The sequence below is a fragment of the Saccopteryx bilineata genome, chromosome 3 (genome assembly GCF_036850765.1).
Source record: "Saccopteryx bilineata isolate mSacBil1 chromosome 3, mSacBil1_pri_phased_curated, whole genome shotgun sequence".
NCBI lineage: Eukaryota > Metazoa > Chordata > Mammalia > Chiroptera > Emballonuridae > Saccopteryx > Saccopteryx bilineata.
In genome coordinates, this window is record NC_089492.1 from 224927126 (window position 1) to 224939472 (window position 12347).

General features: G+C 38.0%; 1 protein-coding gene and 3 non-coding genes across 5 annotated transcripts; all 4 read right to left on the minus strand.

The window, feature by feature from the left end:
* Window positions 1-89: 89 nt before the first annotated feature.
* RABGGTB (Rab geranylgeranyltransferase subunit beta) lies at window positions 90-7245 on the minus strand. 2 transcript variants are annotated; one of them, XM_066268874.1, is made up of 9 exons: window positions 7181-7245; window positions 6028-6135; window positions 4675-4872; window positions 4021-4126; window positions 3099-3151; window positions 2905-3015; window positions 2221-2346; window positions 959-1108; window positions 90-594 (listed from the first exon to the last, which is right to left on the minus strand). In XM_066268874.1, exons 1-9 carry the CDS (start codon window positions 7181-7183, stop codon window positions 454-456), a joined length of 996 nt encoding a protein of 331 aa, XP_066124971.1. In that variant the 5' UTR covers window positions 7184-7245; the 3' UTR covers window positions 90-453. The 2 variants fall into 2 exon arrangements, with proteins under 2 accessions (XP_066124971.1, XP_066124972.1); XM_066268875.1 differs by having other exon boundaries at window positions 90-590; window positions 955-1108.
* On the minus strand, window positions 4462-4532 carry LOC136332831 (small nucleolar RNA SNORD45). The gene has a single exon (XR_010730963.1). It is a non-coding gene; the product is annotated as a small nucleolar RNA SNORD45 (small nucleolar RNA).
* Window positions 5692-5773, minus strand: LOC136332830 (small nucleolar RNA SNORD45). Its single transcript, XR_010730962.1, has one exon. It is a non-coding gene; the product is annotated as a small nucleolar RNA SNORD45 (small nucleolar RNA).
* LOC136332832 (small nucleolar RNA SNORD45) lies at window positions 6246-6324 on the minus strand. Its single transcript, XR_010730964.1, has one exon. It is a non-coding gene; the product is annotated as a small nucleolar RNA SNORD45 (small nucleolar RNA).
* Window positions 7246-12347: the final 5102 nt, after the last annotated feature.

A 12347-nucleotide genomic window follows, 5' to 3' on the forward strand; every position in this document is an offset into this window, starting at 1 on the left:
GATGTTCAACTGTCATTTACCTAAATTACTCTGTGACCAACTCAAGAGTAAACGTAAGCCTATCAAATAACTCCCAAATTTAACAGCCATTTTTTTCTTTGTGCATCTTTTAATTTATGTGGAGCATATCAACATATATCAGTTAACAATGTCATTGACACAGACCAATTCACATGAACTATCACATGTAACATGAAGGGAACACAGATTACTGTTAAGAAAATTTAAATACATTGAAGCATAAACAAAATATTGTACTCAGAATAACAGCCTTGTATAAGAAAATCAAAAGCTGAAGATAAGTTATTTTACAGTATGTATAATGACATAATTTATTAAAATTAACAATTCATATACAAAATATTAACAGTCATTTCTAGGTTTGATAAGTACTTCAAATACAGCAATGTTAGGATGACAAAATTACATTAAGCAACTTTTGCATCAATAAATCTAGCTCACTAGTTCAGGCTGAACATTCACTCTCTGAAGTACTTCTTCAGGCATGCAAAAAACAGGACTAACAGGTTTAATTTGTTCTTCTCCCAAAAGTGACAATCCAGCAATACCAAATAAAGTATGAAAAGGATCTACCTATTAAAAAAAGAGAGAATTCAGAGTATTACAAAATGAAGACTTCTAAAACTGCTTCTGAGTGATGGTGATATTGGAGCCCACAATATTTCCTTTAATGCATGCTTCAAGTTTTCTCAATAAAAATGGCTCTAAATTATGATCTTAACCATATACTACTTTGGCAATGTGATGACAAATTTCTGTAAACTTCTTTTATTATCCTTCGCATAGCCTCAAAAATTACCCCCCAAAAAGCATCCTGCTATCAAAGCAACACTTGGAAATACCATCCATTTCTAAGTCTGGAATAGCTTAGTACCATAAAAGTAATGCAAAATACTGAAATATAACTGTTACATAAACATGTCAAAAATATACTTGCCATATCTCCTGGCCTGTCTGCAAATCCTCCAGTTTCTTCATCTTGACATGCTAAGATGAAATTACGTAATTTCTCTCTATCAATCCAATGAAGCCTTCCAATTATCTTTAGGGAAGCCAATACCCACCATGAATAGCATACATCTGGTAACTAGGAGCAAAAAAAAAGCAACAAAGTTGTAAAATTTTACTCTCTAGTCCAGTGGTTTTTAACTGCCAGTCTGCCAAAGAGTTAATTATTCTGATGTATGAAGATTTTAGTCTATAGTTTTTGGGTCTATAATCTTCATACAGCATCAGGTGGTTAACTCTTGGGCGGACTGGTGGTTGAAAACCACTGCTCTAGTCCACACATGGGTAGGGACGGGAGGAATATTGACATGCAAAATTCATAAACAGAATTCTTTAAAAGATAATCACTGGAAAAGAGAAGACCAAACATTACAATCCACAGAAAGCCATGCTCTGTGTCCCAGTACTTCTTGAGAAACATCTACTTTTATGTCATTTGCAATGAATGACTAACCCAGTTCATCCAAGCTGATGGGAAGGTAGCTACATACCTGCTTAAAAATCACCTAAGTGCCCTCCCACCTATGTTCTGATTGTTGAAAAATTGCCAAGGCTTTCCACATAACCTTAACTAGAGACCATCTGCGGTTATTTCCCTACCCCTAACTTACTTACAAAAATAAAGCAAGCAAAATTAAATAAAAGTGATAAAAGAACCACCATGCCCTAAATTATATATGTTTTTTAGGTCAGGGCCCAGCAAATTACAACTCAAGCCAAATCTAATTATAACCAAAGAATAGTTTTTTCACATGTGTAATTTTAAGTTTTGCTTTTTGTCTTTTCCCATTGATTTGATAGGAAAAGGGGAGCAAAACTTATTACTACTATAGTAAACACCAGGTGTTTAATATAGATTTTAAGTGTACATTTCTATGATACACATTTCTATGATCTGAATATTGCACTGTGTGCCCATCAAAGTCAAATCATCTTCTGTCACCATATATTTATCTGACCCCTTTTACTACCCATCTCCAACTCCATTCCTTCTGGTAACCACCATAGTGTGTCTTTTAAATGGATACCAGGTTTAATAAGCATTTCAACCCCAGCTGTTTACTTTTGCCAAGAGCCTTATGGAAGGAAGATAAAAAGCTAATTTACAAGAGCAATATTAAAAAAACTAACATAACGTAGTATTCACTAAAGATTATAAAGCATGAGAACAGTTTGTCTTATGAAGCATACCTTCTCTGGCCTTCCATTCAGTCCACCTGAAGGTAACTGTCGTTCACAAAGCCACCAACCGAGTAAATCAGAATTTACTTGATGCAACTGATTAGTAATAGCCAGGAATCCTGTGCAACAATAGATCTAAAATTACAGACATAAAGTACATGTGTATAATTTTCAACAAGTGATAAAAAAACTCCTCAAAACTCCACTTATATCTAAAATTTTATTGACAAATGAACATAAGAATTGCAAATGGAAAATACCATATTTAATTCTTGAAAAAAATCCATGCATATTATTACTAGAATCAAATTTTGCAAAGAAATACTATTGTCAAAACTACTCCACGGCTAAAATAACATTATTTCACAACTATTTGCATATATACAATGTTCTCTGGCACAAGCAAATAATTGTATTCAGGATAAAAAGGAACAAAATGTTTTCAACTGCTTAGTTAAAAACTAGTAAAAAGTTAAAATATATTTTTGGTGATTACAAACCTACTTATGTCTGGGTCAGTTTCAACAAGGAAAATGTATATAAAGCAGACTATTGCAAAAGTCTTCCTTAATCAGCAATTAAGCAACTATTATGGAACATCTCACATTATATTACAATCAGTCAAATTAACTTCATTCATAATCAGACACTAAAATCACTGTTAATGTATTTTAATCTGCATTAGTGATTTACCTGCCCAGCATGGGACTCAGAACCTGGCCTACAACCAAATCCACCATCAAAGTTCATACATGATATAACAAATTCAATTGCCTTTTCCACATTAACAGCATCCAGCTTCCCCTATAAACAGAAAAATATATGCCTATTAAATTCCAGAGTAACCAAAAACACTAACTAATTCCAATATAATAGTCATAACTTACCAATAGAGCCAAAGTTGCCACAGCACAAAAAGAGAATCTTGTATCAATTTCTCCTAAAAAATAAAAGGGATCAAACCAAAACTTAAGTGTTACCACAGGCTTCTGATCATAATATATACAAGTTACTCTGTATAACTACCATGGTTAAATTCAAGCTTAAATTTACTTTGTGGTCCCCAGAAAGCAAGCTAAATCTGAAATCACTTTTCTTCTGAGGCAACTAAAAACTAGAAAAATGCTGTGTCAAAAATAAAGAGGAAATAAAAATATTCACAGCAAAAAATACATATAAAAACATTACATACAAAAAAAATAATATATATAATATACGGCCAATTTAAGTTTCTTATACTGTGTCCAAAAAGGGAAGGTAAACTAACAGCCAAAAAGTTGAGTCCATTTCTAATAATAAACTTACCCTATTATATAAAAGTAGATTTTCACATCCCATGAAGCAGCTGGTCTCTCCGGCCTGCACTGTATTCAGCCCTAAAGTAGAGATGATCTACATTTATCAAGTCAAATACTATTCCCTCCCTCCACTCAAATATTCAGTAAGTCTGTAGTTTTTGAACTATTTTCCCTTGCTAGTAGGCAGTTTTCTAAAAACTTTACAAAGCCACCAAATATTGGCGGGAAAAATTCCACCTACCTTATCTTTTAGACTGGCCCCCGCTGTTCCAGTTCTCCTGTATGCTGCTATAACTAGCACAGTGCATGCTGGAACTTCCAGCAGACTATTAACTCCAGTTAGACCAGCTGCTTAATGGGACCTGAAAAGATGAAAAACTTAGTCTCCTTTATAAATTAGCAAAGCCTCCAATTAATTGTATTTAAAAACATGCAGCAAAGCTTACTGCTAATAAACAACAAAACATTTTAATAGTGGTATTTTAAGTAACATGGATTAAACTGACATTACCCCAAATATCTCCAGCAAAAGAACCATCTTCTTTCTGTAGACTCTGAACATATTCCACAACTTTATTTATGTCAATAACATTAATACTATCATAGAGAATAAGAATCTGTAACAAAAACAAACTGTGTTAAATAAATGTATCTTCAACCCTGGTTTGTTTTAATGATGTTCTTCAACTACCTTCTAAGTCCTCAAGCAAACACATCCTTTTGTCTATGTATATTGTGAAGTTTTCTGAAACATGCAAACTGTTTTCTATTTAAGAAAATTATAGATATTAACACAAACTTTTAAAAGCATTTTCTACATAAAATTCTAACCTAGCATGTTAAGATGAATAGTCTATGTAGACTTATTTGTAATTTTTCAGTATCAAAATAAAACATTCAACTTTACCTAGTGATTTTCAAATATTTATATATACTAAATGTTTTACCATCCAAGGTCTCAGTGTAATTTAAAATTTACATCAACTTTGAATTCAGCTAATACATGCCATTGCATCATTGACCTTGTAAAAATATAGACTTCATTTGCAAAGCTTAGTTGGGGTAAACTTTTTGATGTACTCATTTTGTCATCTTCCTCATTTCAATTTCCCCACTCTCAGGTACGACCCACTACCAAGACTGCCAAATTTTAATTACTATTTACCTGGACGGCACTCAGAGTGTACAAAAGATGAGGATCGTGTCCAATGCTAGCACTTATTCCACCACACTCGTGTTGACATGACTTAATAAATGTCAGAATTTCTTCTTTATTCATGCGATGTAGTTGTCCCATTAGATCCATTACTGTCAGACCCCAATAGATGCCACTCATTCTCAGGTACTCAGACATACAGTATTCCTAAAACACACAATTACTTTATAATGTGTCACTGAAACAATGCTGGTTCAGAGACTGAATAAACACTTAATCCTATCATCAGCGATGAGTTTAAATTTGTGGCTCTCAAATTTGCGGGTAGATATCCCACATCTGAGAAGCATATGGTAAACTCACTTGTGACTGATTACACAAATAAGACTTTAATTTGTCCCAGGAGCCAACCAGAAGTATAACTCAGAAAAAGATCAATCTTTTTCAAGTTTGGGGACATTTCATTCAGAGTATCTACATTGTACTTATTAGACAAATTCTTTTAATATATGGGCTCTCTGCAAACCCTATACATTATCTATTAGTAAATTATATAAATACTTGAAAACCAAAACTGCCAAAACAGGCAAAAGGTAAGAAAACTGAACAATAGCTAAACAAGGAGACATAAAAACTGCTATGAAAATTATTCCTGAAAAAAATTTTTGCTAGTCACCAATACATGACATGTTAAGAAATTCTGAATCAAGTAGGGATCTGCAGTGAACTCATATCAGGGTTTAAAGAAATCAGTAGGTGAGCAGTAAGGAAAGGTAAGAATTAAACCCTAACTCTTTAGTAATGCAGGTACAGGGAGACACAGGACAACACTGTCCTGAAGTCATGGGATGCTCACTTATATCAAGAATTTATCAATACTAGGTGTTTTCAAGATGGTGTAAATAATCCAGCTGTTTGGATACTACAGGGAAAAATATTTCAATTGAGTGGTTCACTACTTTTTTCTAAGATTCTCCCAGAGGCAAACTATTCTACATTGTTTAAAACTCAAGGAAAAAGTTTTTCAAAGTCTCAGCATAATTCTAGAGCTAGTGTTATTACACATCAGCTGTAAATTCAGGTAATACATGCCAACACATCATTGACTTTGAAAGTTACTACCTCAACTACCTTTTCTGCCAGAGCCTCTAAGTATTAATAAGAACCGTAAGTCTGAGGTACACTCAACCCTAGCTCTCCAAAGGTATTTTTCATTGCCGTTTAAGGACTTATCTTCAGTCGTTGGAATGCACGAATTGGATACCATTTTAAAGAAACATGGCCATAAATACTGACCTATTGACTGCTTATGGAGTAAGTCTGACTTCTTTAAATGAACTTTCAACATAAAATCATACGTACATAATCATCTTTCTTCGAGCCATAGGATGCGATATAATCTGCATGCTTCTCCAATAACAGCGTGTCAGGTGCATCTGATTTGATAACAACGTCCTTCTGAGGTGTGCCCTTTCAAAATAAAAGTAATTTCCTAAGTGGCTATCTTTTAACGTTTCCCCCCGAAATATATTCAATATACACCTGAACATAAAGCCCTCTTAACAATTCAGGTAATTTTTCAGGTCTCAGAGTAATTCTAGAGCTAAAGTAGTGACAATCACCTTTAGATTCAGAATACATGCCAGCTCATCATCGACACAAAAAATTACCCGTATCTTTGTTTACCCTGCCCTTAAAGAGTAAAATAAATACTACAGACTATCAAACCTTACCAATTCAGGACAGGCTATGGTTTACAACTGGCAGAAAGCAAGGTGGAGCATTAAAATAGAAATTTACTCTCCTTTCCTGTCTGTCCCTCTTTAAAAAAAATAATAAAACAGACCCTTAACTTGCAGTTATTTGATTAAATTTTAATAGAAACTCAGGTTTCAAAGCACTTCCTACACATCCCAAAAGGTTTTTCACCGATCAAGCAAGTAGTCCCTTTGGCCTCACGCTCTCTAGGTTTAGTCAGTTTCTAGGTTTGCGACAGGGCCCCAAGGGATGAGGATGCGGCTCTAATTCTCCACACTTATCTTCGTGATTGAGATTTAACTCTATTCATTATACGTAAGTCATGACAATTACCAGAAAGAATTAAGTACAGTAAATTTCCTGTCGACCCCGTTTAAAATTTACTACCAGTCAAGATTCTGAAGACTGAGCTATAGAAAAAAATTATATACGTATGCATATGTGTATAGAAGGAAAATAAGTACTGCTTACTGGCCCGGAGTTGAGAGATTAAGAAACCGGGCCTCTGAATCCTGGGGCCAGAGGAAGCCTGGATAAAATAAAGCGCGGCAGCCGCACCCCATGGTCTGCAGAAAACGCTGAGTAATACTACTTCAGCCTCCCGAGCCTTCAAGAAACCTTCCAAGGCCCGCGCCTTAACCCAGCTAATCTCCAACACTCGGTAAACCACGCTGTGATCACTGAGCCGCTCAATATTGCCCTAAACGGCCTCCGCCTTGACTCATTCGGACAGCTACGCAAAACACATTGCACTCACCATGTCTGAAAAGGAAAAGAGATCGTGATCAGTTCCTGGGTGTATTTAGGCAGCACACGCCTGCGCAGAAGCGCCTCTCAGGTCCCCTCAGTGGCCCAACATAGTTGACCAAAACTCCCGCCTGTTCCGTGGCTGCTCTAGGACCCCACCCGACTGCTTATAGCTGTCTTTGCTGCCTGTATTTTTTTAATCTTTTTTTTATTATTAATTTTAATAGGGTGACATTGATAAATCAGGTTACATATGTTCAGAGAAAACAGCTCCAGGTTATTTTGACATTTGATTATGCTGCATTCCCATCACCCAAAGTCCAATTGTCTTCCGTCACCTTCTAACTGGTTTTCCTTGTGCCCCTCCCCTCCCTCAACCCCTCCCCCACCCCCTCCCTGTCCTCCCTCCCACCCCGTAAGAGTGTGGTGCTGCCTGTATTTTAGGTCTTTTCCGCCCTCCTCTGCGGCCTCCACCGACACACTTGCCCCACCTTTTCTTCTCTCGGTCAATTCCGCTGGTTCACAGGGTTTGGGCAGAACTGATACCTAATTTTTTTGTTGCGTTTGCTGAACTGATTGTTAAAATGGCACTTGTAAATGTACATTCCTTACTCTTTTTTAACGTTCATCTGCATAACAGGGTAATCTAAGTGCCTGTAGTAGTGTTCTTTTTGTCCACAGGTGAAAAAACTTTCAAGTAAGGATGCCCATCAAGAAGCAACATGGAAATGTCTTAAATAACAGTTTTATTGTTTTTTGTCAGGTATTATTTAATCTTTTTTTCATTAATACAGGGAAGTTTATGACAGTCTTGACATACGACATTTTGAGTTAACAAACCTAACTCCCATAAAAAATTTTAAAAATTGAGACGTGTTTCTAGCATCATACTTACAGACTATGTGGGCGAACTAGTTTGGTTGCCTACAGCGGAAGAATATGCAGTAACGGGGAATATGAATGAGGGAGTTGCATCCCCCAGTACTCTTACCTGTGCCGTTTTGGACTGTTAAAAGCACAAGTGCTCCATTTGTGTTGTTTTGTTTGTCAACTTTTTGGCCCTTATCATGGCTCCTAAAGGAAAGTCAGAGTCTTTAGATGGTAGTGCTTTGAAGAAGAGGAAAGCCATCACAATGGAAGTGAAATTAAGCATTGTAAAGAGATCAGAAAAAGGAGAATCGGTGATGAACACTGGCCACATGCTTGGCCTTAGCTCAGTGGTAGTCAACCTGGTCCCTACCGCCCACTAGTGGGCATTCCAGCTTTTATGGTGGGCGGTAGCAGAGCAACCAAAGTATAAATAAAAAGATAGATTTAACTATAGTAAGTTGTTTTATAAAGATTTATTCTGGCCTGATCAGGTGGTGGCGCAGTGGATAGCGCATCGGACTGGGATGCCGAGGACCCAGGTTTGAGACCCCGAGGTCGCCAGCTTGAGCGCAGGCTCATCTGGTTTGAGCAAAAGCTCACCAGCTTGGACCTAAGGTCGCTGGCTTGAGCAAGGGCTTACTCGGTCTGCTGAAGGCCCAAGGTCAAGGCACATATGAGAAAGCAATCAATGAACAACTAAGGTGTCGCAATGCGCAACGAAAAACTGATTGATGCTTCTCATCTCTCTCCATTCCTGTCTATCTATCCCTATCTATCCCTCTCTCTGACTCTCTCTCTGTCTCCATAAAAAAAAAAAAAAAAAGATTTATTCTGCCATACTTAGCGAAAATCCAACATAAAGTACTTGGTAAGTAATTATTATTATATGCTTTAACTTGCTGTAACTCTGCTTTATAAATTTTATAAAGTAAAGTTACTTCCCTACTTTATAAATCACCATTACTATGGAACCAGTGGGTGGTTAGAAAATTTTACTACTAACAGATACAAAAGTGGGCGGTAGGTATAAAAAGGTTGACTACCCCTGCCTTAGCTGCTCTACTGTAGCAACAATTGTCAAGGATAAAGACCATAGAGCATGTAAAGGGATCAGCCCCTATGAAATTGACTGTGATTACTAAATAGCAAAGTGACATAATGATTGAGATGGAAAGATTGCTAGTTTTGTGGCTGAAAGATTAGCATCAGCAGCTTATACCAGTTAGTGTAATGTTGATTCAGAAAAAGGCTAAACAACTGAGGCAATAAAAAGTGAAAAGGGGAAGGGAGTGTAGAGTTTGTGTCTGGTAGGGGTTGGTTCATGTGTTTCAAAGTTCATGGCAACTTGCATAACCTTACAGTGCAGGGTGAAGCTGCTAGTGGGAATGAGAAAGCAGCAAGTGAATTTCCTAACAGGTTGGAAGTGAAGGCTGAGGATAACACAGAGCTACTGGCATCACATGGAGAGAGGCTATCTGTTGAGGGCCTTATTCAGCTGGAAAAGCAGCTGATTGAAGAGGAAAAGATAGAAACCCCAGGACTCAAGAGATTTACTACCAAGGATTTGGCAGAAGGTTTTTCTATGGTAGAGGATGAGTTGGCAATATTTGAGGCTGAGGACCCCAGTAATGACAGATTCAGTAAGGTCTACAGAGCTGTTATGGATGCCTTGCAAGGCTATGGACAAATTTAGGAAGGTAAGTCATCAACCTTCCAGACTAGCCTGGAACAATTCTTTAAGAAGGTAGAGAGGCCTACAATAGATCTTGTACGCTCTACATCAGCTGCTTCTCGAGATGAAACACCTGTAGTACAGGTAGAACCATCTCTAGCATCTCTTACATATTCCTTAGGCAATCCTGATTCACCTGACTCAGTATCTCCAGCACCTTCTGCAGGTTATTCTGTGTCTTCGGCTTCCTCCTCCCAATAGATCTCTCTCTCCCACCTTTCAATGGCCCTTCCATTGAGCAAGCCAACCACAGGAATAAAAGGTAAGAAATTTTCTTACACTCATTTTTCTGGTACTAGAATACAGTGTGCAATACAGTATATTTATGTCCTTTTTCTTTTTCTGTGACTTAGTTGTGTTTTTATGTTCTAGATTATAATTTTACAACTGTGTTAGGATAGGTAAGTGACTTGGGTTAGGGTGTGTTTAGACTTATACCAAAATTTGGGTTATGTCACTGTCGTAGGAATGGAACTGTAACCCGAAGACCCCCTGTATTTTAAAGCTCTTTCTTATAATATAGTTTTGTATACCTCTTTTATTATTCTTATTTAAGTATTAAATGCATGAAATAACAAACTATCTTTTGGTATATCCTTTTTTATATTTAAAATGGTCATTAGGGCAGAGAACTAAATTTACTGGTTGGTAAATTATTTGAATCCCACCACTGCTTTTAAGTGATATTTAAATATCTGTTTTCTCTAAATCTATGTACTCTAGTTGACCAATGTCACCCTGTTAAAATTAATTATCTAAATAAAAATTTTAAAAAAGCAATATTTAAATATCTCAATTACTGTGAAGAAATCATTTATTCTTAAGGCTCTTTAAAATCTGAAGATCTGAAATGGCTGGTAATTAGTAGAGTTTTTTCATTTTGCATATAGTGTTTAGTAAATGGTTTCTGAGTGAATATTAATGAAATGTTGATATTCCTCTCTAATTTGCCTTGTCCATTCTGGGTCCAGCTCCCTCACCTACCCCCATGCCCCATTTCTTCAGGAAGTGCTAATAACTGAAGTATTTGGAAATTACATCAGAAAAAAGAAACATTCCTGTCCCTTTTAAGTACTTTCCACAATTAAAATTTATTAGATGTTGTTGGGAAAAGAGCTATGTTAGTCTTGCTCACTTGTACTTAGCATTATTAGCATGTGCGTAAGTGGCAGAGCCATGTATGCCTAGCCTATGTAAGACTATGAGTGCTTTGACTCAGGGTGGGTATGGCTGACTGCTTGCCTGCCACTGTGAGGGGCGATTTTGCTGTTCGTTCACCTGCTGCCATGAGAATAGGTTTTCCTCTGCCTGTTTGCTTGTCCATCATTGCAAGAATCTAATAAGCGGTAATGGCTCTATACTTTCCAGCTCCACAGTTCCTCTACTGTCTGCCCAAATTCAGTGTGGACCTGCCTATTCTTGGCCACCAACATCTGCATAGTAGGCAGGATTCAGATCAGATCGGTATGAAGCTGCCAACACCATTGAAGGATGGAATAGAGGAGTGGCTATTCTCTGTGGCTACCCTGTTGGGGGCCATGGGAGCCCTGGGACAAGAAACTGAAAGCTCTCTGCAAGAGGCTGCATGAGGTCAAGAGCTTCAGGATCAGCTACAGACTGAGCACTGACAGAGGCAGGAACTACAACAGTTCCTAAAGAAGGAGACTGACCAAGTTCAAGAGCTGCAGTGTGAAATACAAACTGAACACCAATGGCTTCTGGAACTGGAATGATTGGTGGAGAAGGAACTCTGGGTTCAAGAGCTTGATTTCCTGCTTCAGACCAAGAGCCAGCAGCCACAAGAGCCAACACGGTCACTAAAGCAGGAACAGCATCCGTGTCAGTGGAGTGGCTCTGAGTCTGCAGTAGCAGGCATTTCCAACTCCTCTTTTGAAGAGGAGGAGTTTGGGCTGAAACCGCCTTCCACAGACTCAGAGCCTGGCTGGTGGTCACCCAGAAAGTAAAAACCCAGCAGCCAAAAGTGCTTCAGGGGCAGGCACAACTCCCTCTGCAGGTAGTTGAGCACTCTGTGGTCCAGCCCTACACCCACATAAAGTTGAAGTTAGGGGCAAAATTCAGGCAGAAACCCACTGAGTCCCTAGCAGAATGCTGGAGACTTGCTGGGCGCAGTGAGTCAGTGGCAGCTGTATACTGAGCTGCAGCAGGTCTTGGGGAACTAGGCATAAAGAATACTGCTTTTAACCTGAAGTCCCATTGGCCAGATGAGGAACTATTTACAGCACAGATGAGGAACCTTATTCTCCATAGTGCCCATTCAGCCCTTTCTGGGTCACTAGTGGCTATTTTGAGCCTGTATGTGGAGCAACCCATCAATGTCGTTACGCAGACAGTGGCAGATTTGGGAGAGGTGGTGGCAGCATGAAAGCATAAGGCTGTGTGAGCTGCTGACCACACTGTCCCCACTGACTAACAAGAGAAACGGGCCTGTATAGGCTACCTGAACACAGATGTGGGTAGGTATTATTGCAGCCAGGGCAGATAGAAATTATATGATAGGTCTAATAGAGTCCTGTTAGAGCTTTGGCAGCAGCTTAAGCCAGAACAGAGGTTCCAG

Excerpts from the sequence above, each read along its gene's own strand:
- RABGGTB (XM_066268874.1), bottom strand. Across the intron at positions 4,873-6,027 it reads GCTCGAAGAAAGATGATTAT|GAATACTGTATGTCTGAGTA; the intron begins GTACGTATGATT and ends TGTGTGTTTTAG. Across the intron at positions 595-958 it reads CAGACAGGCCAGGAGATATG|GTAGATCCTTTTCATACTTT; the intron begins GCAAGTATATTT and ends TTTTTTTAATAG.